The sequence below is a fragment of the Aquarana catesbeiana genome, linkage group LG05, assembly GCF_042186555.1.
Source record: "Aquarana catesbeiana isolate 2022-GZ linkage group LG05, ASM4218655v1, whole genome shotgun sequence".
In the NCBI taxonomy this organism is placed as follows: domain Eukaryota; kingdom Metazoa; phylum Chordata; class Amphibia; order Anura; family Ranidae; genus Aquarana; species Aquarana catesbeiana.
Genome location: NC_133328.1, coordinates 70,055,892 through 70,083,232, shown reverse-complemented (window position 1 = coordinate 70,083,232; position 27,341 = coordinate 70,055,892). Strand labels below are relative to the sequence as shown.

The 27,341-nt window shown below is 45.0% G+C and overlaps 1 protein-coding gene across 5 annotated transcripts in view; it reads left to right on the top strand.

Moving 5' to 3' along the window:
• LOC141144316 (integrin beta-1-A-like) overlaps positions 1-27,341 on the top strand; it is a 119,132-nt gene that overhangs the window by 22,086 nt on the left and 69,705 nt on the right. For all 5 annotated transcript variants that reach the window (XM_073629873.1, XM_073629875.1, XM_073629876.1 and 2 more), the window contains exons 2-5: positions 701-767; positions 17,213-17,298; positions 23,769-23,985; positions 24,074-24,244. In XM_073629873.1, the coding sequence (XP_073485974.1) occupies positions 701-767; positions 17,213-17,298; positions 23,769-23,985; positions 24,074-24,244 (541 nt within the window). The remainder of the gene's footprint in view (positions 1-700; positions 768-17,212; positions 17,299-23,768; positions 23,986-24,073; positions 24,245-27,341) is intronic.

The window sequence follows — 27,341 nt, the reverse complement described above, 5'->3', positions numbered from 1 at the left end:
CGCAAACAATAAAAACCACAGAGGTGATCAAATACCACCAAAGCTCTATTTGTGGAAAAAAAAAAAAGGACATATATTTTATTTGGTTACAGCGTTGCACGACCGCGCAATTAAGTTAAATTAATACAGTGCTGTATCGCAAAAAATGGCCTGGTCATGAAGAGTGGAGGTCAAGTGGTTAAACATTATATTTTTAGATACTATATTTTTTTGATTATGTGCTGGCCTTTGAGAATATCATTGCTTCCATTATTATGATGTAATATGTTAATCATGATTCTGATGTACAGCAAACAAAATGAAAATCCTAACAGCATTACAAGGCTAAAAAAAGGTTATTGCTAATTTAAGTTGAAGTTCATTACGTGTGGAAAGTTTCATATTCATTCATTATTTTTTTTTTATTAATCAATGCAAATTTGCAAACAGTTTAGGATCTAACAGATAACCATAAGGAGTCATTAAATGCTTGCTATATTATCAGTATAAAAGCAAATGGTGGCAAAATTTACCACTGTGTTGTGGAAGGGCCTGGAAATAAATTTTTAGGTGGGCCCTCACATTAAACAGCTATTGGCATACAGTATGTATATGTTGGTAATCTAAAAGATACAATTTGTGGCAAATTTGACTGATGTATGGATAGTTTGAGACCTTTCAGCAATGCATACACTAATAAAAGCATTCTGTTCCCTTACAGATGGCATATGAACTCATCTTCATTGGGCTGTGTCTTGGTTCACTTTTATACAGCAATGCTCAGCAAAGTGAGTATGACTTTTTGTGTAGCTTCCTTTAAAAACATTTTGGCGTCTTGCCTTGCCTTCTTTGGAAATGATGTCAGATAAATGTTTCTCTTTCCAGAAAATTCTATTCACTCATTTGATCATTGTTTGTGACTGCATTAGATTCTTTTTTATTGAAAGGCACACTTAGATGATGCAGCAGTTATCAGCTCAGGGAGGGACATTAATACTACAATCTTTCATTAACTACCGGTACTTCTCTCTGGATGTTAACAAGATGGTATCTGGTTCCAGCCAGATTAGCTCAGATGTTTCCCTCTACTTCACCGTTATGCTTTAGAGACTGTCAAGCACAGGGTTTAATGCTCCACATATGGCATAGTTGCCAACTGTCCCGAATTTTCCGGGACATTCCCGGGACTTGGACTCCATTCCCGAATTTGTGATGTCCCGGGAAATGTCCAGAGAAATCCGGTTCTCGCTTTTCAAAGCCGCTGCCTCCACTAGAGGTCCGCGGCCGGCGGAGACATTGTCTCCGCTGGCCGCCATCTTAAAGAAGTTCAGGAAGACGGCTGGGTGGGGGCTAGATGGAGCTCCACCTCGCCCCGCCTACCGCCCCGCTGCCAGCCAGCTTGAGACCCCCGGCAGCCAATGGGCGCAAGGAGGCGTGTCAGACTACAACACCCAGCGTCCCATTCGCTGCACGCTGCTGTGACTCGTGGGCGGCACGAGGCGCGCTGGCAATCTATCAATAAGAAGTGGGATGTCAAACCCCGCCCACTCCTAAGGCAGTAGTGTTTCAGCAGCTGGTTTGTGTGACCCTGACCCTGCCGCTGGAGAAAACGTGTCTCGTGTACGCTATAGGTATAAACTTCATAAAACGGATTTCCAGCTACTCTCTGCCGGGGACACCTGATGTGAGGGGGGGCTCCACTGACTGGGGACACCTAATGTGAGGGGGGGCTCCACTGACTGGGGACACCTAATGTGAGGGGGGCTCCACTGGGGACACCTAATGTGAGGGGGGCTCTGCCAGGGACACCTGATGTGAGGGGGGCTCTGCCGGGGACACCTGATGTGAGGGGGGCTCTGCCGGGGACACCTGATGTGAGGGGGGCTCTGCCGGGGACACCTGATGTGAGGGGGGGCTCTGCCGGGGACACCTGATGTGAGGGGGGCTCTGCTGGGGACACCTGATGTGAGGGGGGGCTCTGCCGGGGACACCTGATGTGAAGGGGGGTTCTGCCGGGGACACCTGATGTGAGGGGGGGCTCTGCCGGGGACACCTGATGTGAGGGGGGGGCTCTGCCGGGGACACCTGATGTGAGGGAGAGCTCTGCTGGGGACACCTGATGTGAGGGGGAGCTCCGCTGGGGACACCTGATGTGAGGGGGGGCTCTGCCGGGGACACCTGATGTGAAGGGGGGTTCTGCCGGGGACACCTGATGTGAGGGGGGGCTCTGCCGGGGACACCTGATGTGAGGGGGAGCTCCGCTGGGGACACCTGATGTGAGGGGGAGCTCCGCTGGGGGCACCTGATGCAAGGACGGACTCTGCTGGGGGCACCTGATGCAAGGAGGGACTCTGCTGGGGCACCTGATGCAAGGACGGACTCTGCTGGGACACCTGATGCAAGGACGGACTCTGCTGGAACATCTGATGCAAGGACGGACGGCTGGTGGCAGGCGACGTGGCAGGTGACACACGCTCGGGGCTCCCACTGATTCTGCATTATGGTGAGTTGAAAGATTTCATTTTATATTACAATGTAATAATAGAAATAATGCACTTCAATCATCCTGACACCATAACAACCATGGTGCCGGGATGATTGAAGTGCTAACACCAGGTGCTTGGAGTATCTTTATCTGCTGATTGTTAAACTTTCTAGAATACACATATTTTTATTGTGTAGGATCTGGGGCTGCTGTCCCGTCATTCCCCTCTCCCCCTCTCCCCCTCCCCCCCCTCTCCCCCTTTCCCTCTCCATCCCTCATTCATCTAAGACTCTAACCACACCCTCTTGAGCCACGCCCATTTAAGCCTCGCCCACTATGTTGTGTAAACCACGCCCATGTTTCCGCACTTGTTTATTTTCCTAAACCACACCTACAAACGAATGCCCCACCCCCTAATTATTGTACGGCTCTGCCTACAGCCACAAAAGTGTCCCACATTTTTTTTTTACAATGTTGGCAACTATGCATATGGTTGGACTGTCCGAGAATCAGAGGATTTTGGAACAAAATGTTCAATCTCATCAGGAGAGTCTCAGGCCTCTCTGTATCGAAATCCCCCCAAATAGCGCTATTGAACACCCAAATCCCCAAGATCCCTAAATACTCTCATAGAATAATATCATTTATGCTTATGGGAGCAAAAATTGCTATAGCTAAGGCCTTGAAGCAGCCAATGGTCTCTCTCTTGCCTGCCAAGAGGAAGATCTCATGGATCATGTCCCAGGAAAAAATGGTCAGTGCAATAACGGATACCGCAAAAATATTTGAAGCAATTTGGGAACCCTGGGCTAGGCACGAAGGTATCTCCCTCATCCCTGGAGTCAACCTCAAATGAACTAGTACTCAAGTTTCAAGCAATGGTAACCTCCCCCTGTACCCTCTCTCTCTTTCACCCTTTTCTTCTTCCTCCTTTTTTTCTCTATTAATAATGTAAAGTTTAAAAAAGCATTTGTATGTACCCTAGCAACCGTTAGCTGGAGTATGCGTTTACACCATCATCACAATCGCAGGAAACCTCAAACATTGGCTATAATCTTTCAGGGTACCTCCTGCTCCACACAAGATTATAGCAGAAATGTCCAGTACACCCACCTGTGGACGCTCACGCTTCTTGAGAAATCGCTGTTATTCCCAGGAGGCGAGTAGTGTCCTATTCTCGAAAGAGCACCTACTCTGATTTCCGACATAGTCGGCCCCTGACACAGTGTGAACCCCTATGGGGTGTCAGGCCCGACGGTCAAATTTAGTGCACTTATCTGTTGTACCCCTGTTCAGCTGAAACGCAGGAAGAGCCCGTACTACAGGGATGATATTTGGTTTAGCGGTATTAAAATACCCAATTATATATTTCTGTTAATCACATGTTCTGCCTCAAAGTGAAATGATGGACTTAAGTTGTAATGTACTGCTTTTCAATAAATGATGCATAAATCAAAAAAAAAAAAAAAAATGCCCCCCCCCGGCTGTCATGTAAAAGTGACTTGGGCGGCAATCACTTTTAGTCCTCATGAACGGAGAGTGTTACAAAAAAACAAACTGCGAAACCACTACCAACGCCAGGAAAAAGCAACTGTAAAGACGCGCTTTTAGTAGCTTTTTGCATTGGCATTAATGTGCGTCTAGCCGCATTAGCTTTTAGCAGCTTTTTCCAGCCCATTGATTTGAATAGAAGTCTCATCCAAGTCGGATCATGACAATTCCACTTATGGTGCGACTTGTGCTCTGAGGATCTTGAGGGGGAACCCCACGGCAAAATGAACTTAAAAAAACTGTGTGGGGTCCCTCCCAAGATCCATACCAGGCACTTTGAGTCTGGTATGGATTTTGAGGGGAACCCCCAAAATCCATAACAGACCCTTACTTGAGCATGAAGCCTGGCAGATCAGGAAAGGGAAGGGGACGAGCGAGCGCCCCCCCCCCCCCCCACACCATACCAGGCCACATGCCCTCAACATGGGGTTGTGTGCTCTGCGCCCCCCACCCAAAGCACCTTGTTCCTATATTGGTGGGGTTTTCTTTTGCCGTGGGGGTTCCCCTCAAAATCCATACCAGACTGAAGGGTTTTCATTTTGGCTGTGGGGTTCCCCTTCAAGATGCTCAGAGCACAAGTCGCACCACGAGTCGGATCATCATAATCAGACTTGGATGCAATTTCTATTCAAATCAATAGGCTCTCATAAGGAACCAATGATTTTGACATGTCAAACAAAAAATACTTACCGCGGCTTAACGCTGTATCCAGCGTTAAGCCGCATTTAGCAGTATCAGACATTTTTATAGCTGTAACGTTGGTCCTCAGTACGTGCTGACCCTGGGTTTTTTTGCAGCTTGAAAACGCCTATGCCACTTACAGCTCCTAAAAGCCTGTGTGTGCATGAGGCCATAGAATAACATAGAGAGGCGTTTTTAAGCTGCAAAAAAAAAAAAACGACTGACACTGGTAAAAAGAATAAAAAACACCAAAAGCGCTGAAGTCCAGAAAATCAACAAAGGCAATAAGCTAATGGCAAGATGGATCTAAAAGCCAAACAGTTCCACAAGAATCCATCAATAAAGTATATGTATGGAAAGGAACTGTTGAGATCCTAATAGTAGGGGTTAAATCAGTAGGGTGTAACATGGGTTGAGCCGTGCTGCTCCATCAACCAGCGGGAATACTGACATCTAAAAATACAAGAGTAAAAGAGAGAGCGCACCAGCCCTAGTGTGACACCGTTTATTAAAAAAGATATAGACAAATGAATGTAGTACACTCACATTGTGGTAATAAAAACAAGCATAATCCATAGACTATTTAAGTACTCCTATGAGACCACATGGTAGAAGGAGGCCATGCCCTCTAAAACGCGTGGTCATAGCAACCATCAAGCATCATTTATCAGCCGGCTCGGGAGGATAACGTGCACGTGTCCTTGTGTGGAGTCTCTCTGCTTTTCAGGATCCTTGCTGAGAGCAGGCGGCTCTTGTGCAGTTTGTCAGCAGATGCTCGTGGACTATTCAGACAGAGACTGTCAGTTCACTTCACATCCAGCTTGGATTTCTGCACTCAGGAGAGCAACCACAGCCTCTATGGAAGCATTTGTTTTTATCAACACAATGTGAGTGTACTACATTCATTTGTCTATATCTTTTTTTAATAAACGGTATCACACTAATAAACGGTATCACACATACCGGGAGTACCTCAGTTTTTTCGCCAGTGTCTAAGGTGATGGTCACGAATAAAGATGTGCTGTGCTGAGCTCCGCTGGAGCAATCCTTGCTGGGGCAAGCCATGCAGCTGGATCCATTCAAAGTGTCTTTTTAGGCCAAATTGAATCGTACCCGGGCCTCGTGTACGAAGAAATGAGGTATTGCCTGTAACGCTTCTCTTTTAGAGAGCTGGACCCAGGGATCCAGTATTTTGGTATTTTCAGCCATAAAGTTTTACTGGCGGGGTGCTATTACAGGTCCAGGAGTGTGGGTTCCCCAAAGGTCCCCGGTTCCTGAAGGTTTGTTAACGGAACCCACCGTGAAGGGTGAAGATTGGGTCTGTTGGTTTTACCACAGAAAACCCTGCGGCGGGAAAGGTAAGTGGAGTTTTTCTAAGGAAGGCCCGCGCTCGTGCGGGAAAACTCTGTTTTGAAAGAGAGAGGAAGGGGGGCACGATGCGATGGAGGGGGCGAGGCTTAGTGCGGCGTTGGCGTCCTCCAATGTTCGGTGCGGGAGTGTGTTTAAAAAGCTACATTTTTGCTGCTGCAAGTTGACACAAGAGCAAAGAGGGGCATGTAAAAGGTTTGGTGACACAGGCATTCCTATTAACACATTTACTATTCGCATCAGGCTGAGCGTTAATAGCAGCGGCAGTGGCTGGACTATTGATCAAAGCAGTGGATGCGATTCTTCTGGTAGTACCTCTGTATTCATGCATCGGGCTATGGTCAGAAGGGGAGGAAGAAATACCCCAAAAGAGGGCTAAAGGGATCTCCCTCAAGCTCTGGAAGCCTAAAACTCATCTCTACAATGGCATCCTACCCTGATAGGAAGTGGCTGGTCAGAGTGAGCCTTCAGGGGCCATGGAATGTTTGCAACTGTTTACAACACTGCAGCCCCTGCCTATATTTTTACAAAGGTTTTTTTTCCTCAGCCATGATAAAAAAAAAAAAGAGTTTTTCACACTTTATCCTATGGAGGAAAAAACTTATTAAAGGTGGAAGATGCCAGCAATTGAGGCTGCTATATCTTCTGATTAAAAGTTTGATTTGTCCAGCAAACAATGCTCAAATACTTAGGGATCCAACGGATAAAGAGTTGGAATTCCTATTAAAAAAAAAACATATATTGTTTTCCTGACAGGCTGACTGTCTCAGCCTGTGCTGACAGTAATTGGTATATGTCAAAATCCTTGAGGGACCAGTTTAAGCAGGTGCTCAAGGTTATCCCTGTTCAGCAGGCCCTGGCAAGCTCCTAGTAGCTTTATGTTGGCAATAGACACTATGAGAGATTCTATCTTCAGGCCTCATGCCTTTCGCTGGGCTGGTACATATGTATAGAATACTATGGTTGAAAAGTTGGTCAGCCAAAGCGTCATAAAAAAACCCCAAAAAACTCCTGGCTGGTTTTCCTTTTTGCGGTGAACGGCTGTTTGGGAAATCTTGGATAATTCATCCAAAGAATTTCTAGTGGAAAGGTACCCTTTTGCCATTTAAGAAAAGGAGTAAATGTATTTCATTTAAACAAGCTCCTTCTCCTGTGCCAGGGGCATCAGCCTCCAGGCAGTCACAACGGCTTCCGCCGTCAAGTTAAAGAGGTAATCCTCAGGGTCAAGCCCAGGGACAAAAGAAACCCACAAACAAGATACTAAAGCCTCCTTATGAGGGGGCGCCCCCGCTCCCTCGGGGAGGGGGAAAGACTTCTGCAGTTCTCAAGGGTCTGGCAGGAAGAATGTCAAGACAGATGGGTGGCTTCTTCAATAGCTCTAGAGTACAATCTGGGGTTTCAAGAGTTCCCGTCTCCTCATTTTCTCAGATCAAACGTTCCTAAAGATCCAGAGAAAAAAAGTTTCTCTTTCTAGCATTGGACCATCCTTTGGCAAAGAGTGGTCATGCTAGTCCCCATGAAAGAGCTGGGGTTGAGGTTTTATTCAAACCTTTTTTCATGGCAAAATCGAATTGAGATATCAAACCCATTCTGGATCTCAAGAATCTACACTGGTTCCTGGATATCCGCTCTTTTTCCGCATGGAGTCAATCCAATCAGTTGTCTCCATCCTACAAGGAGGAGAACTTTTGACGTCAATCAACGTCAAGGGTGCATACCTCGGTGGGCATATTTCCCCTCTCACCAGTAATATCTACTTCAAGGTAGAAAATCTTCATTTTCAGTTTGTAGCTCTGCTTTTCGGTCTAGCTACTGCACCTTGAGTGTTTACAGAGGTTCTGGCTCCTCTTCTAGCCAGATTAAGGGCCCAAGGTATAACGATTATAGTTTACCTAGACGATTGGCTCTTGATAGACCAGTCGGTAGCCCGCTTAGACCAAAGTATGGTCACCACATTCAACTACCTGGAATACCTAGGTTGGATTCTCCAACCTAGAGAAATCTTCTTTAAAACCATTAAGGAGGTTATGGGTTTGTTCATAGATACACCCAGAAAAGGGTATTCTTGCCCCAGGCAAAGATCAGCGCCATAAAGGAACTGATTAAGGTGGTCGAAGCAAGATGAATCCCTCTATTTAGCTTGCATGAGGAAAAGATGGTGGCTTCATTCGAGGCCGTTCGGCTTGGAACAAGAGGGTTCAAGCTCTAGATTTTCCAATGTGTCTGACTCCAAAGGTGCGCCGGAGCCTCAGTTTATGGTTAATAACCAAAAATCTGCAAAGCGGAAAGTCCTTCCTACAGTTACCTGGTAAGTGGTAACTACATACGCCAACCTTTATTAGGTTGGGGAGCAGTCCTGGAAGAGGAAACTGTCCAAGAGAAGTGGTCCAGATCAGAAATGACCTTGCCCATTAACATTCTACAGAATCGGGCAGAGCGCTTGGTCCTGCGGGCCTGGACGTTTCATTTACGGAGCTGTCAGGATCCAATCCGACAATGCCACAGCAGTGGCCTATATCAATCACCAAGGGGGCACAAGAAGTTGTGCCGCCCAGAGAAAGTTGAATCATATCCTATATTGGGCAGAAAACAATGTACCTTGCCTATCGGCAGTTTTTCATTCTAGGGATAGAAATTTGGCAGGCGGTCTATTTTGAGTCGCCAGCAGTTGTTCCCGGGAGAATGGTTCCTGCACCCCGATATCTTTCTGACAATAGGTCAAAGATGGGGGATCCCACATGTAGATCTGTTTGCGTCCAGGTTCAACAGAGAGATCAACATCTTTATGTTAACAATAAAGGATCCACTAGCTTGCAGAACAGGTGCATTGGTGTTCCCATGGTATCAGTTTTACTGATTTATGCATTCCCTCCTTTTCTGCGTGCGTCCACGACTTCTTCGCAGGATCAAGCAGGAAGGGAAGTTGGCGATTCTTATGGCCACCGGCGTGGTCCAGAAGATCTTGGTATGCAGATCATAAGGATGGTGGTAGGGGTCCTATGGACCCTACCACCACGTCCAAAACTTCTCTCGCAAAGGTCTGGTATTCTATCTTACCTTACAAACGCTAAATTTAATGGTTTGGCTATTGAGACCCACACTCTGAAGAAGCGTGGCCTGTCAGGTTCAGTGGTATCTACCTTGGTTAATGTAAGGAAGCCGGCCTCCATAATTATATATTATGGAGTCTGAGAAGCATATGTCTCCTGGTGTGAAACCAGGGGTTGGCACCCCAGAAAAAAAGGTCATAGATAGAATCCTTGACTTTCTGCAGATGGGGTGAGATATAAAGCTGGCCTTGAGTACTTTCTAAGGACAGGTCTCGGTCTTATCTGTATTATTTCAACGACCAATTGCTTCACATTCTTTGGTTCGTAATTTTAATCAGGGGGTAACACGGCTTAATCTCCGGTTAGGTCACCCCTGAACCCTTGGGACATGAATTTAGTTTTGTCGGCATTACAAAAACAGCCTTTTTTTGAGCCGATACAACATATTCCCTTGGTCCTTTTTGACAAGGAAACTATTTTTTATGGTAACCATATCTGCTGCATGAAAGGTATCAGAATTGGCTGCTCTTTTTTGTAAAGAGCCATATTATTATTGTTCACAAGGATAAGGTAGTATTGTGTCCTCATCCTAACTTTTTACCTTCATTTTTTCCAGAACCCTGTTCTATGGAAGAAAGATCACCACATTCTCTTGATGTGGTGAGAGCTGTCAAAGTCTACTTAAAGGCGACATATTCAGAAAACGGATGTTTTGTTTGTATTGCCTGAAGGTCCTAAAAGAGGACAGGCAGTATCGAAATCTACTATTTCTAAATGGATTCGACAAGTAATCATTCAACCTTATGGTTTAAAGAGGTAGATTCCACTCTCTCAAATCAAAACGCACTCCTCTAGGGCTGTTAGTGCTCCGTGGGCAGTGCATCACTAAGCCTCCATGGCTCAAATCTGCAAGGCCACAACTTGATCTTCAATCCATACATTTACCAGATTCTATCAGGTGGATGTAAAAAGGCATGAGAATATCACCTTTGGGCGTAGTGTGCTGCAGGCAGCAGTATAACTCCTCTAGTCTCATGTTGCCCTAATTCTGTTGTATCTCCCTCCCCTCAGTTGGCATTGCTATGGGACATCCCACATAGTGATTACTATTCGTCTTTTCACTCCAATCTCTCTAAGGATAGCCGTAATCTACAGGCCCCCTGGACCAGTATCAACCTTTCTTGATGACTTCTCTGCCTGGCTACCCTACTTTCTTTCTTCTGAAATTCCCACAATCATGCTCGGGGACTTCAACATCCCTATTAATACGAACACTCCTGCCACTTCCAAACTTCTCAGCCTAACATCCTCCTTTGACCTGAAGCAGTGGATACATGCTCCTACTCACTCAGAAGGCAATATCCTTGACCTCGTTTTCTCTCACCTTTGCACTCCATGCAACCTCTCTAACTATTCATTGCCTCTCCCTGATCACCACCTTATTAGTTTCACTCTCTCCCTTTCCTTCACCTCCTCCCCCTCAAACCGCCTTTAAGTTACCCGCATAAACCTACGTCATCTCAACCCTTCTCTTCTCTACTCTGCTATCAACAACCTCTACAACAAAATCTCACCCCTATCCTGCACCAACCTAGCCACTTCTGTCTACAACGCTTCACTTATAGCCTCACTGGACTCACTGGCCCCCCTCACTACACACAGAATCAAGCCCCGACCCCTTCAACCTTGGCAAACAGATGATACTAGAAGTCTGAAAAAATGTAGTCGTGCTCTTGAGCCCCTGTGGCGTAAGACTGAGTCTGAGAGAGATTTCAACCAATATAAATCTGCCCTCCAAAAATATAATTCCAGCCTCCTCTCTGCCAAGCAGACCTATTTTACCACTCTCATTAGCAACTTATCATCCCTCAACTCTTCTCCACCTTCAACTCTCTACTTCATCCTCCACCGCCTCCACCCGCCAACTCACTCACTGCCCAGGAGATCGCTAATCACTTCAAACAGAAGGTTGATACAATTCGCGCGGAGTTCTCTACTGTTCCGATACCCTCCACGCTTTACACTTCATGCCCACAGGCACAATCATTACTTCCCTCTTTCAACCCCACCACTACAGACGAGGTTGCTAAACTACTTGCTAATGTCCACCTTACCACCTGCCCTCTGGATCCCGTTACCTCACAAATGCTACGTTCACCCTCTGGCCCTATGCTACACTCTCTAACCCACATCTTCAATCTCTCCCTCTCTTCTGGCATCTTCCCCAACTCTCTAAAACATGCACTTGTCAGACCCATACTTAAAAAGCTCTCACTGGACCCATCCAATTTTAACAACCTACGCCCCATCTCCTTGCTCCCCTTCTTATCCAAACTCCTCAAACGTCTGGTCTACAACTGACTGGGGGTCCACCTCGCTGATAATAACCTTCTTGATCCCCTTCAGTCTGGATTTCATCCTCTACACTCCACAGAAACTGCTCTCCTAAAACTAACAAACGATCTACTAACGGCCAAACCAATCGACACTATTCTGTACTCCTACTCCTGGACCTCTCTGCTGCCTTTGATACGGTTGACCACCCCCTCCTCCTCAAAAAACGACACGCCTTTGGTCTCCGTGACTGTACACTTTGCTGGTTCTCTTCCTACTTATCCAACCGCACCTTTAGTGTTTCTTACAACTCTACTTCCTCCTCTTCTCTTCCTTTCTCTGTTGGGGTCCCCCCAGGGTTCTGTTCTTGGACCTCTCCTATTTTCAATCTACACCGCCTCCCTGGGTCAACTGATAGCCTCCCATGGCTTCCAATACCACCTCTACGCTGACGACACCCAAATCTATTTCTCTACCCCTCAGCTCACTCCCTCTATCTCCTCACGTATCACTAATTTACTATCAGATATATCAGTCTGGATGTCACACCACTTCCTCAAACTCAATCTATCCAAAACTGAACTTATAATTTTTCCTACCCCATATGCTCTTTCCCCTAATCTCTGTCAATATCGATGGCACAACTATAAGCCCATCCCCACATGCCAAGGTTCTAGGTGTAGTCCTAGACTCTGAACTCTCCTTCAAGCAACACATCCAATCACTGTCCAAATCCTGCCGCCTCAACCTCCGCAACATCTCCAAAATACGCCCCTTTCTAACCAATGACACAACAAAGCTCTTAATTCACTCGCTGGTCATCTCTCGCCTCGACTACTGCAACTCCCTTCTCATTGGCTTACCTCTACATAATCTATCACCTCTTCAATCCATCATGAATGCCGCTGCCAGACTCATCCACCTTACCAATCGCTCTGTGATCCTCTCTGTCAATCTCTCCACTGGCTTCCGCTCGGCCAAAGAATTAAATTCAAAATTCTAACAACTACGTACAAAGCCATCCACAATTTCGCCCCCAGCTACATCACTAGCTTAGTCTATAAATACCAACCTACTCATTCTCTTCGTTCCTCTCAAGACCTCCTGCTCTCTAGCTCCCTTATCACCTCCTCCCACGCTCGCCTCCAGGACTTTTCCAAAGCCTCTCCAATCCTATGGAATGCCCTACCCCAATCTGTCCGCTTATCTCCTACTCTATTAGCTTTTAGACGATCCCTGAAAACCCTTAACAACTGTATTTTCATTTTTTCCATCAGCCCATCCCCCACAGTTATTACCTTTTGTTTCCACTTGACCCTCCCTTCTAGATTGTAAGCTCTAACGAGCAGGGCCCTCTGATCCCTCCTGCATTGATTTGTATTGTAAGTGTACTGTCTGCCCTCATGTTGTAAAGCGCTGCGCAAACTGTTGGCGCTATATAAATCCTGTATAATAATAATAATACTATGGCTCTGTGTCCCGTGATGTATGATTAAAGAAAATAGGACTTTATAACAGCTTACCTATAAACCCCCCCCCCCCTTTCTAGTATACACGTGTATTGCTTTGCTACAAAACTGAGGTACTCCTGGTATGGGAGGGGTTATATAGGGAGGCAACTTCCTGTTTAGGGTGTGCCAGTGTCCAGCACCTGAAGGTGGCCTATAATCCACATAGTGATTACTATGGCTCTGTGTCCTGTGATGTACTTCAAAAGAAAAGGATTTTTACAGTTAAGCTGTTATAAAAATCCTATATTACTCTTGTCTTTGACTCTGGTAAAAGCAGCTGTAAAATTGCCCTGTAAGCATGGGGACTTACAGTGAGGGCAGTATGGTGCCTCCTACATCCCCTATCCTTGTTAGGCCCCTTGTGATAGCAATAAAGCTAAATAAAAAAAAGAAGAAGTAAAAAAAAAATGTAATAAAAACATAAAAGCCTTATGCCTGCTACAATGTGTTTGGGCAGTACTAGCAGGGGGCGGGTCTGGCAGAGGGAGTGCCTGAGTGTGTCGTGTGATGTCATGGTGCAAGGGAGCCGAGCCAAATGGAGCGGCCAGATCCTCGTGTGTCTGGTCTACAACTGACTGGGGGTCCACCTCGCTGATAATAACCTTCTTGATCCCCTTCAGTCTGGATTTCATCCTCTACACTCCACAGAAACTGCTCTCCTAAAACTAACAAACGATCTACTAACGGCCAAACCAATCGACACTATTCTGTACTCCTACTCCTGGACCTCTCTGCTGCCTTTGATACGGTTGACCACCCCCTCCTCCTCAAAAAATGACACGCCTTTGGTCTCCGTGACTGTACACTTTGCTGGTTCTCTTCCTACTTATCCAACCGCACCTTTAGTGTTTCTTACAACTCCACTTCCTCCTCTCCTCTTCCTTTCTCTGTTGGGGTCCCCCCAGGGTTCTGTTCTTGGACCTCTCCTATTTTCAATCTACACCGCCTCCCTGGGTCAACTGATAGCCTCCCATGGCTTCCAATACCACCTCTACGCTGACGACACCCAAATCTATTTCTCTACCCCTCAGCTCACTCCCTCTATCTCCTCACGTATCACTAATTTACTATCAGATATATCAGTCTGGATGTCACACCACTTCCTCAAACTCAATCTATCCAATACTGAACTTATAATTTTTCCTCCCCCATATGCCCTTTCCCCTAATCTCTGTCAATATCGATGGCACAACTATAAGCCCATCCCCACATGCCAAGGTTCTAGGTGTAGTCCTAGACTCTGAACTCTCCTTCAAGCAACACATCCAATCACTGTCCAAATCCTGCCGCCTCAACCTCCGCAACATCTCCAAAATACGCCCCTTTCTAACCAATGACACAACAAAGCTCTTAATTCACTCGCTGGTCATCTCTCGCCTCGACTACTGCAACTCCCTTCTCATTGGCTTACCTCTACATAATCTATCACCTCTTCAATCCATCATGAATGCCGCTGCCAGACTCATCCACCTTACCAATCGCTCTGTGATCCTCTCTGTCAATCTCTCCACTGGCTTCCGCTCGGCCAAAGAATTAAATTCAAAATTCTAACAACTACGTACAAAGCCATCCACAATTTCGCCCCCAGCTACATCACTAGCTTAGTCTATAAATACCAACCTACTCATTCTCTTCGTTCCTCTCAAGACCTCCTGCTCTCTAGCTCCCTCATCACCTCCTCCCACGCTCGCCTCCAGGACTTTTCCAAAGCCTCTCCAATCCTATGGAATGCCCTACCCCAATCTGTCCGCTTATCTCCTACTCTATTAGCTTTTAGACGATCCCTGAAAACCCTTAACAACTGTATTTTCATTTTTTCCATCAGCCCATCCCCCACAGTTATTACCTTTTGTTTCCACTTGACCCTCCCTTCTAGATTGTAAGCTCTAACGAGCAGGGCCCTCTGATCCCTCCTGCATTGATTTGTATTGTAAGTGTACTGTCTGCCCTCATGTTGTAAAGCGCTGCGCAAACTGTTGGCGCTATATAAATCCTGTATAATAATAATAATACTATGGCTCTGTGTCCCGTGATGTACGATTAAAGAAAATAGGACTTTATAACAGCTTACCTATAAAAACCGCCCCTCTTTCTAGTATACACGTGTATTGCTTTGCTACAAAACTGAGGTACTCCTGGTATGGGAGGGGTTATATAGGGAGGCAACTTCCTGTTTAGGGTGTGCCAGTGTCCAGCACCTGAAGGTGGCCTATAATCCACATAGTGATTACTATGGCTCTGTGTCCTGTGATGTACTTCAAAAGAAAAGGATTTTACAGTTAAGCTGTTATAAAAATCCTATATTACTCTTGTCTTTGACTCTGGTAAAAGCATCTGTAAAAATGCCCTGTGTGCATGGGGACTTACAGTGAGGGCAGTATGGTGCCTCCTACATCCCCTATCCTTGTTAGGCCCCTTGTGATAGCAATAAAGCTAAATAAAAAAAAGAAGAAGTAAAAAAAAATGTAATAAAAACATAAAAGCCTTATGCCTGCTACAATGTGTTTGGGCAGTACTAGCAGGGGGCGGGTCTGGCAGAGGGAGTGCCTGAGTGTGTCGTGTGATGTCATGGTGCAAGGGAGCCGAGCCAAATGGAGCGGCCAGATCCTCGTGTGCCGGTCTGTGGGAAGGGAGCAAGGCAAGCCAGGAGTGGGACTGTCAGTGTTGTTTGGATTGGAATGGACAGAAGGGATCACCTGGCATGGAGGGAGACTATCACTGTGACTCAGGAAGGGGCGTATCGTGTTGGTGAGGTGTCATCATCATCTGTGCTGCTGCACACTGCTGTCAGTGTCACTGTGAGATTCAATATCATGTGTGTGCGCCTCCCATTCTAATTTCTTGCCCTCCAGAGTCCTGTCCCTGAGCTACTTACTTACTATATTGAAAATAAAATAAGAAATATGTTTTTTGTCTTATTATCCACCTTAAATCACATTGCTCATTGCATATTGTATGTTTGTAGCCTAAATACTGAAATTTGCACTTAAAACTGTAATTTTGTAACTTTTGGAAATGCCAGTAAAAACTTGGCTGTGGCAGTAACTTTTGGGTGTCGTGTCAGTAAATTTCAATTTGGTAGGTTGGCAACACCGGTTGCCACCTGTATGTAAACAGCGATTGCACTACACATGCTATATATCGCCATGAACATCTGAGTGAGAGCAATTATACTGGGCAATCTTTTATGGTTTACTTTAAAATGATCAGCATTTAAAGCATTGCCTATTGATAATTCTTTGGTAGCATAATTTTTCATCACCATTTGTTGAACGCATTTTTATTTATTTTTTTTTTCTATTTATGTTACACTACCTTATCCTTTATTTTGTACAAAAAAATGGCCATTAAATTGTTTGTGTGCAATAACATTTATTTCAGTGTATTGTTTCATGAAAATGTAGAGTAAAGTTACGTAAATATTGTGTGCCATAGCCATTAAAAAAAACTACTATACTTTTTATTATGCAAGGCCTCTGGGTGATTTAAAGTGGATGTAAAGGCAGAAGGTTTTTCTTTATCTTAATGCATTCTATGCAATTCACTTAAAATACCCTCTGTGTGCAGTAGCCGCCCCTGCACCTACTTACCTAAGCCCCATCTCTATCCAGCGATGTACAAGAGTGCCTCAGCCATCCGTGACTCTCCCTCCTGATTGGCTGAGACACAGCAGCAGTGCCATTGGCTGCCACTGCTGTCAATTAAAGTCAGTTAACCAATCAGGAGAGAGAGGGGGCGGGGACGGGGCTCTGTGTCTAAATGGGCACACGGAGCTGCAGCTCGGTTCCGGTTCCTCCATAGCAAGCTGCTTGCTGTGGGGGCACTCGACAGGAGGGAGGGGCAAGAAGCACCGAAGAGAGACCCGCGAAGAGGAGGATCTGGGCTGCTCTGTGCAAATCCACTGGACAGGGCAGGTAAGTATAACATGTTTATTATTTTTATTGAAAAAAAAAACAAGACTTTTACAATCACTTTAAGTAATTTTATAGTCAAGAGTGTACATTTTAACAAGAGTTAAAAATGTTTTGAAAAATGTCTTTAGTTATTAAAAAGTTGCGCAAATACTGAGCGACATAAAAAACATATCTATTGTATCTTTATTCTGCAAGGCCCCTCGGGGGTTTTAAGTAATTTAAGCGTAAAGAATTGCTGTAAAATAAATGGCTTTTGGAAAGCTCTTACCTTAAACTAGCATAAGACTGCTTTAGTTTGGAATGATAATGTCAGGGTAACTAATGTAATATTTTTTGTAGGTGGAAAGGAGTGTCTACAAGCAAAGGCCAGATCTTGTGGAGAATGTATAGAAGCTGGACCAAATTGTGGGTGGTGCACAAAAGTGGTAAGTTGGTATGATGAACTGTTTGTGATATCCAAAAGGAATTTATAATTGTCCGGCTACATATTAACTAGATGGATTTGTTATAGGGATATTTAGGAAAATAATACTTGTAGCTAATGTAGCAAAGTCCTGGACCCCTTTAGGCCTAATTGTGACCTCCAAAGTCATGGACAGCTGACATCCTTCTGTGTAGAGTGGGTCACAAGGCATGGTGGGTGCATACTTGCCAACTGTCCCGAATTTCCCGGGACATTCCTGGAATTTGGACCTTTTCCCGATTTTAGCATCTCCTGGGAAATGTCCCGGGAAAGACAATTTTTCCCGATTTTTCACCGCCCGCCGCTGCTAGAGGTCTGCGGCCGACGGAGACCAGAAGAATTAACACCAAGAAAAAAACAAGAGGTGGAGCTGGCCTGAGTGGTTACAATAGGTATTGAGCTGCGGCGGTACCGAAGCTCAATTTCTCTTGTAGACACACGGTTGGCTCCGTCTCTATCTTGATCCCCTCTTGAATTCTGTAATGGCGGCGCAAACTTCGCTGCTGGGATACCTGATGTAAGGGGGACACCGGTGGGGGATACCTGATAAAGGGGGACACCGCTGGGGAATACCTGATATAAGGGGACACCGCTGGGGGATACCTGATGTAAGGGGGACACCGCTGAGGGATAACTGATGTAAGGGGGACACCGCTGGGGGATACCTGATGTAAGGGGGACACCTGATGTAAGGTGACACTGCTGGGGGACACCTAATGTAAGGAGGACACCGCTGGGGGATACCTGATGTAAGGGGGACGCCGCTGGGGAATACCTAATGTAAGGGGGACGCCGCTGGGGGATACCTGATGTAAGGGGGACACCACTGGGGGATACCTGATGTAAGGGGGACACCGCTGGGGGATACCTGATGTAAGGAGGACACCGCTGTGGGACACCTGATGTAAGGGGGACACTGCTGGGCGATACCTGATGTAAGGGGGACACCACTGGGAGATACCCGATGTAAAGGGGCTCCACTGGGGGACACCTGATGTAAAGGGGGCCCCACTTGGGGACACCTGATGTAAAGGGGCTCCACTGGGGGATACCTGATGTAAGGGAGTGCTCCACTGGGGGATACCTGATGTAAGGATGGGCTCCAGTGGGGGACACCTGATGGCATCTGGTGGCAGGCGACGTGGCAAGTGACACACTCGGGGCTCCCACTGATTCTACATTATGGTGAGTTGAACTATTTCATTTTATATTACAATGTAATAATGCGCTTCAATCATCCTGACACCATAACAACCATGGTGCTGGGATGATTGAAGCGCCAACACCAGGTGTTTGGAGTATCTTTATCTGCTGATTGTTAAACTTTCTGAAATACACATATTTCTATGGTGGTGTAGGACTTGGGCCTGCTGTCCCTCCATCCCTCTTTCTTTCCTTCCTTCTCTCTCTTTCTCCATTTGTTTCTCCCTCCATCCCTCGTTCATCTCGGACTCTAACCACACCCCCTTTGAGTCACGGCCCTTTAAGCCACGCCCAATATTTAGCTTAAACTACGCCCATTTTTTGCCGCAGTGCGCTTCGCATTGCAAGCTGAAACAGTGGGCGCCAGACACTTTTAGAATGTGTAAGGGATGTCAAAACCAGGTACCCCATAAAAAAAATAAATAAAAATAAGTATCATGGCCTTTCTATTAAAACACCAGTAGATGGCAGCATAGAGTTAAAAGCCTGAATGACAGAGAGCACATTTTGATGGAACACTGCTAAAATAGCAGGGGGAACCAAAAAGACAGACCTTTGTTTCTGGTGGGAACAGAATAGCAGTTGATATCCTGTCTATCAGACTGAACGTCATGTTTGTGTCATTGCAGGTAAGAGGGAGAATATTTAGGGCTATAAGCAGGGTGAAATTGATTTAATTTACAACCCCTTTGATCAGTAAAGGCTGCGGTCGCTGCTGTGTGATTACATAATATATCAGGACATGTGCAGTTATCTATTTTTTTCTATGAGGATGGTATTCCTGTATATGAGAATGTTATTATTATAGATAGATAGTCGTGTAGTATTATGTATGAACAGAATAGCAGTTGCTATCCTGTCTATCAGACTGAGAGCCGGTTCACACGGGGGCGACTTGTCAGGCGACCTAGCCGCCTGACAAGTCGCCTCCTGTTCTGTACAATGGAACCGTTCTAATCGGAGCGACGCAAGTCGCTCCGACTTAGAAGAAAGGTTCCTGTACTACTTTGGGGGCAACTTGCATAGACTTCTATACAGAAGTCGTCTTGCAAGTCGCCGTGGCAGTCGTGTGCAGGTCGCCTCGGTGAGGTGACCTGCAAGTCGTGCTGCTTCTAGTGCATTTAAGGTCTTGTTTGTATCACTGCAGAAACTTTTCAATAAAAACACTTCTGGTTTCACCCGCCCGCTCCGTTGGAATTATTGACCATACTTTCAGCATATGTGCAACAAATGCAAAGAGAGAGTTAGGGCCAGGACACCCTTAGGTAGATGCAATGTTAATTGGCAGACTCTGAGACTTCTATAGGCAGACAGCTATACAGGTGAAGGCCTCCAGCCGGACACCACTTCTGTATAGGTAGGACACTGTCTCCTATGACAAACAGTCTTGTAAAAGTTACTAATGGTAATTGTATCCAACTACTTGCAACACAAATTATTCTCAGCTTACCCCACAATCACTCACTGTGGGTCTTCACTCAACGAGCTCCCAGTCTCTCTCACTAGACTTCAGATCCAATAGCCACTGGATCCCCTGAGATCTTCCACTCTTAGCACTCAGTATCTTCCTCAAGCGTCACCCCTGCTTCCCTGCTGGGTCCCTGGCCTGGCACTCACAGATACTCTTCAAGCTTCACCCCTGCTGACACGCTAGGTTCCTGGCTTGGCACTTGCTGATGCTCCACAAGCGTCACCTTTGCTGTCCCACTGGGTCCCTGACTTGGCACTTGCTGAAGTTTTCCGACTTCTTCACCATCCCCAGCTGGTGAGAAGTCTGCTAGGGTACTGGCCTCAGTTTACTCACAGTGGTCTCCGGTAACAAGGTGGATGGTCCCGTAGTGGCGATAGCTTCCCCTCTACCTCCGACCACGACTGGTTCCCCAGCCGGCGGAACTGTCACTTCTGGTTGGACTACAAGCCTGAAGTCCCAACCCTACGCTGCTCTCCTGCTTCTGGATAGGCCCCAGACTGCCTAGTAGCCAAATGTCCCCGGCATAGGCCTAAGGCTTGCGGCCTAGCAGCCCAACACATGTCCACCCAGACAGCCATCTAGGTGGCACAGAACCCTGATTACCTGTCTCCACCCAAATAAATAGGCTCTCCCAGCAGGCCAGGGGACCCAAGATAATCCCTGCCCATTGGCTGAGACACCCCATCCATTCATAATCTGTCCTTGCTATGCCCTTGTCTTATCCATTGTCACCAGATACCAGGCCACCTAGTGACAGAAGAGAGAAGTGCAGCAATTCCAGAATTAGGGGGAAATCAATTGATCTGCTAACAAATGGCAAAGGCAACAATCGCCTGGCAACTAAATTTAATAGCAGCCCTGCCTAAACATCAGGGTGCTACACTAACTACTGTACTCTATTAAAGTGACACTAAACTATGGTTCTAAAAAATATATACTTTATTCAAGTATGTATTTTTTACTCAGAAAAAAGCTTCTTGCTCTCAGCCTTCCTCCAAATCTTAATTTTTTTTTTTTTGATCCAGCATTCTGTTAGAGCTTAGGTGGTGGGGGAGTGGGTGGCTGGGTATAAAAGGTGGCAAGTGGCAATATACCGTAGAAGAGGTATAAAGTTTAGGGGCAGAGGAGGGAGTGTATACTGTATATTTCAATGTAACTAGTATGTGTGTTGTACAATATTTACAGGGGGCCTGGGAATATTATGGAGCAGCCTAGACGGGTATAGTGTACAGCACGTCTAATAAAATTGACATTGTCTGTGAGTTAACTAAATTGAAAAAGACACGTTAGTGTTCCTAGTGTGACCTATTGACCGTTACCCATAACTTTGCACCAGTTCTTTTTTCAAGCAATCCATTATGTCTTTCAATAATTATTATATTATTATACAGGATTTATATAGCGCCAACAGTTTGTGCAGTGCTTTACAACATGAGGGCAGACAGTAGAGTTACAATAATACAAATATTTGCTGATACCCATTTTATAGATCAATGTGATTTCACAATGGTATTAACTACAATTATTAAACCATTATGATTTTATGATACTATGTTACTATATGAAGCAAGAATAAATCCTTGGGGCATGCAATGTATATAGTGCCTTACAGTATATACACTGTAGTATTTAGTAAAATTGTGTAGTGTATATAAAGAGTATTCATTTTATAAAGATATCTGCTACAACAATTTTTATATTATGCAATTCAGCAAACTTTACCACTATGTTTTCTGCTATGTACTAATGAACATGACAGTTGATGGCCTTTTTTGTCAATATTTATAAGGCTGACTAATACACAAGGCCATGAATGATATCACAGAGAAAGGTCATTGAAAGATTTGTGACTGTCACCAGTGTGCTGACATGAGTAAGTTTCTCCTTACTGTACTCAGGGCCACTGATGGGGGGGGGGATCACCGGTCCTCTTGTAGGAGACTCGAGCACACAAGGGAGCCTGAAAAAGGGAGGGGGATTAGTGAGGGATGACAATTACAGAACTCCTCCTCCAGCAGCTGAAAGCTGGTCTCTCCCCCTCTCCCTGCTGCCAGATTTTAGCTGCTGGGACACAGTTCTGTAATTGTTGTCCCTCACTAATCCCCATCCCTGTGCGGGCCTCCCCACCTTGCAGCGCTGGCTCTAGTGTTAGCTCTGCTCAGTGAGTTTGTTACCTCTGTAACTTTGTTTTTCTCTCTGCAGTTCTTCCTGTACTCCTTGTCCTATCTCATTTTCCTGTATCTCTGATCCCGGAGCTCCAACTGCCCAGCCTGTATAAACGTTGCAGCCGGTGATAACAACGGCGCATGTGCACTGCACTCTCAGTGGACAGCATACCATCCATTGAGAGAGCTGTGTTGTGACCATGACTCCCGTGCGCATGCATGGGAGTTACATCATCACTTTTTCGGCCAAACGGCTGTAGCCCAAAAACCCAGAGAGAAGACCAGAGGAAGATGGAATCCCTCTCAGTAGTGACAGCATGTCACTGGAGAGATCTGTTTTTTAGGTAAGTCTGTCATAATTATTTTTCACAAAAAGCCCGTCCCCCTTCTGAACAGGGTTGTTAAAAAACAAATTGTTACAAAAATATAATTAAGGGCTCATTCACACAGGTACTCTGGCTGTGTGAAGGAGGGTTTTGAGCTAATTCACATTCATACATACTAAGGACAATTTAGACAGGATCCAATTAACCTACCAGCATGTCTTTGGAGTGTGGGAGGAAACCAGAGTACCCGGAGGAAACCCACACAGGCACAGGGAGAACATGCAAACTCCAGGCAGGTAGTGTCGTGGTTGGGATTCGAACCAGCGACCCTTCTTACTGCTAGGCGAAAGTGCTACCCACTACACCACTGTGCCACCCAGCTTCAGGTGGCATACTGATTCACATTGTACAGACCACAGCACCCATGTGAACTTATCCACAAAGAGCTTTATTTATTATCTCAGTTTTATCGTTTAGATTTAGCAGGAATTCTGTGAGTTATGTTGTATTTGTGTCTGCTAATAATGATTTTATTGTATTTTTAGCAAAATGCAGCTTTAATATTTTCTTGGGGGGGGGGGCTGTCAGGTAGTCTGTATGGGGCCTCAGGATTTCTATAAGCAACCCTGAGTATACTAATTGATTATTAAAATCCTATGTATATGTATGAACAAATTTTCATAGATTATTTAACCTAGGTTCACACTAGAATGCGGTACGGGAAGCGTGCATGGACCGCAGGTTTCCCGCACTGCATTCAAATCGCACTGTCATTGTGATCTGCAGCGAGTGTCGGTGTAATTTTAACAACATCCCAAACGCGGTGCATTTGCCTGCACCAGATCACATGGTACAAAATGACCATGCAATCTGGTTGCAGTGCGGTTCCAAAATTGCTGCCTACACGAATCTGGTGCACTGCAGTGCGATTTGAGCCCATTCAAAATGAATAAATCACATGTAAATTGAACAGGAATGCAGTTCGTAGTGTGAACTGAGGCTTAAGCCTTTGTTTTGTTTTTTAAATCTTTTGTTATGGATTTGGATAAACCCAAGAATTTGGCTAAAATATGTCCAGCCTTCTTGATCATACCAAACTTTTGATGCACAACATTGTGCTGAGTGGAACCAGTTAAACAAATAAAAAAGAATGGTAGAATTCATGCTGATAAAACTGCTATAACAAGTTAGAAACCATTATTATTTTATACAGGATTGTGTTTACTTGTCATGCATTTTAACCTTTATACCTTGTTCTTAATTTTAGGATTTTTTGCAAGAAGGTAAGCCCACATCTGCACGCTGTGATGACCTTGCTGCATTGAAAAGTAAGGGCTGTCCAGAGGAAGACATTCAGAATCCCAGAGGAAGCAAAGTAAAGATAAGGGACAATCCTATAACAAATAAGGCCAAAGGAGAGCGTATGGACCCCTCCAAAATTACACAGATCAGACCCCAGCAGTTTCAATTTGAACTGAGATCAGGTGCGGACATACATTCTGAGCATAGCAAGTTTCTGTGTATAAGCCTTGTCAGATAGATTCTCTAATTTATATCTTATATTTTGTACAGGAGAGCCCCAGACATTTAATTTAACATTCAGAAGAGAAGAGGATTATCCTATTGACTTGTACTATCTTATGGATCTGTCATATTCCATGAAAGACAATTTAGAGAATGTAAAAAGCCTTGGCACTGCTCTCATGGAAGAAATGAAAAATATTACTTCAGATTTTCGGATAGGTAAGAGTTACATCATATGCTTGTTGTAGAAGAGATCAGAACAAACCCTTCTCTAAGGCAAAGTAGCTGTGCAATTTAAATTGTATTAAAAGAGAAGTATTGTTTTTTATTTTTTTTCCCTAATCATACTTACCTAGGTGGATGCAGCATCGGATTGATGCTTTATCTGTCTCCCGTCGCCTCTGCACTGAGAACCGAGCCATCGCACACCGCTGATGGCTTGGTTCTCAAAGATCCCCAAGCGGATGTCAGGGCTGGGCTCAGCCCTTCCTTCTCTGAGCTGGCCGCTCAGCTGTCGGCTAATTGCCAGCTCCCATCTCTCTCCACAGTTACCCAGCTGTTGTTGATTCTGCTCTTCAGTCCTGCCTACTTAAAGTTGTCCAACTCACTTGATCTCTGCCTTCGCCTTTGTCAACATCACAGAGACTTTCTCCTGCATTCCTGTTGAAGACTTGCTCAGCTGACGTTCCTTCTGGCTCCTGATTCTGCTTGCTGTACTACTACGTTTATCTCTGGCTCTCTGACATTTGCTTGGCTGACTACCTGATCCAGTTCCTGAACTCTGGCTTGTTTTGACTACGCTTACTCTGTTTGCCTTATTATTATTATTAAACAAGTGTGATTTAACTATACTTCTGTCTCGGTCTGATTTCATGGTTCCTGATAGTAGGTGAAGGCCATGAATTCAGAAGATACAGTCAATCCACTTGTTGGTAATATTTTTTCCAGAGTGGATGAGCAAGATCACCGCATGGATCAGTTTGCCATAGCGTTACAAAAGCTCCTCAGTTGCACGGCTCATCTGGAATCTCCCACTGTGGCTGCTCCAGTACAACCTGAGTTGCAGGCCATCCCTGCTGCTGCACCAGTCTCTGTGCAGGCAGACGCCTCGAGTATTACCTCTATAAGAGGTATGTCTGGTTCCGCTCCGCTTCCCCAGCAATTTGGGGGTGATCCAGTTCAATGCAGAGGGTTTCTCAACCAGGTTGAGATTTACTTTGAGATGCTGCTCCAGGCATTTCCCACGGACAGAAGCAAAGTAGATTTTGTGATATCTTTGCTTTCTGAGAGAGCCTTGGCCTGGGCAAACCCTCTATGGGAGACGCAAAAACCTGTTGTCTTGAGTTACCCTGACTTTGTGGCCTCCTTTAAAAGGGTATTTGACGTTCCCGCACGCTCCGCGTCTGCTGCCAAGTGCCTCATGTCCATCAAACAGAGTACGAGAACTTTGCCGACTATGCCATTGAATTCCGTGCTCTGGCAGCAGAGGTTGCTTGGAACAATGAGGCCCTCGTGGCTGCTTTTTCTCATGGTCTCTCAGATGCCATCAACGATGAGATATACCCAGTGAGGTGGAGAGGTTGATCACGTTTGCCATCTTCATTGACTCCAGACTCAGAGAAAGACTCTCTTTTAAGGAGCGCTTGCGGAAGAGAAAGAGAGTCGCAATTTTCTGATGGGGGTTGGGAATCTGTCTAGTGTAAAAGAATTGCATTGGTAGCAAAGAGCAAACATACCTGAATAAGTGCTAGTTCTTGGAATATGTTTATTATTTATATTCTGGAAAAAACATTTCATATGGTGCTGGAAAGTCCAGTTTTATTCCAAGACTGGAACACATTCTGGACCAGTATGTTTGGATATGAGGACACAAGCAAAACATATAGAAAAGATCTGCAGGGTCAGCAGCGTGATATGACCATGGCCTGAAGACACATTTTTACCAATCGATTTGGTTTATAATAGAGAATATGAATAAATATCAAGGTATAAACCTTTCTACCTGTACCTTATATTTTTCACCTGCATTGTTCCATGGCGTCAGCAATTTCATGCGACTTGACATGATCTTGGAGAACCAGAGAGACGTCATGATGCCACTTTGGGTCTAGGGAAGACGTAAACAACTTTTTTTTTTAAAGTAAAAGATCACATTTTTTTGATCTTTTGCTTTTAAAGGTAGAGGAAAGATTTGGGCTCTTATAGATTTATTGCAGCAAAAGAAAAACATTGGAACATATACAGAATCTACCATTTATTTTAATGGGCTTGTTCAGTTCATGTAAATGCTCAAAAAAGTTGCATATCCTATAGTTTAGGAAACAAAAGTGCTTAGATTTGATCTAGACACAAAGTAATAAATGGGAACCCTATTTGAAATTCACCTTCCTTTTACTATACCTCCAAACTTTTTCAGATGGGGACGAGGGACATTTTAAAAAGGGTGCCGTGAAAAAGTATTCATACCCCTTGACATTTTCCACATTTTGTCATGTTACAACCAAAAATGTAAATGTAATTTATTGGGATTTTATGTGATAGACCAACACAAAGTGGCAGATAATTGTGAAGTGGAAGGGAAATAAGTGGTTTTCAAATTTTTTTACAAACAAATATCTGAAAAGTGTGGCGTGCATTTGTATTCAGCCCCCTTGCCCAGTCTGTCAGTTTAGGTGGATGGCCATGTCTTGGTAGGTTTGTAGTTTATATTAATTAGACAAACAGCCAAGAGGCCCATGGTAACTCTGGAGGAGTTGTAGAGATCCACAGCTCAGGTAGGAGAATCTGTCCACAGGACAACTATTAGCAGTTCAGTCCACAAATCTGGCCTTTATGGAAGAGTGGCAAGAAGAAAGCCATTGTAGAAAGAAAGCCATAAGAAGTTCAGTTTGCAGTTTGCAAGAAGCCATGTGGGGGACACAGCAAACATGTGGAAGAAGGTGCACTGGTGAGATGAGACCAAAATTGAACTTTGTGGCCTAAAAACAACACGCTATGTGTGGCAGAAAACTAACACTGCACATCACCCTGAACACACCGTCCCCACCATGAAACATGGTGGTGGTGGCAGCATCATGTTGTGGGGATGATTTTCTTCAACAGGGAAGCTGGTCAGAGTTGATAGGAAGATGGATGGAGCCAAATACAGAGAAATCTTAGAAGAAAACCTGTTAGAGTCTGCAAAAGACTTGAGACTGGGGCGGAGGTTCATCTTCCAGCAGGTCAATGACCCTAAACATACAGCCAGAGCTACAATGGAATGGTTTAGATCAGGGTTCTCCAAACTACAGCCCTCCAGCTGTTGCAGAACTACACG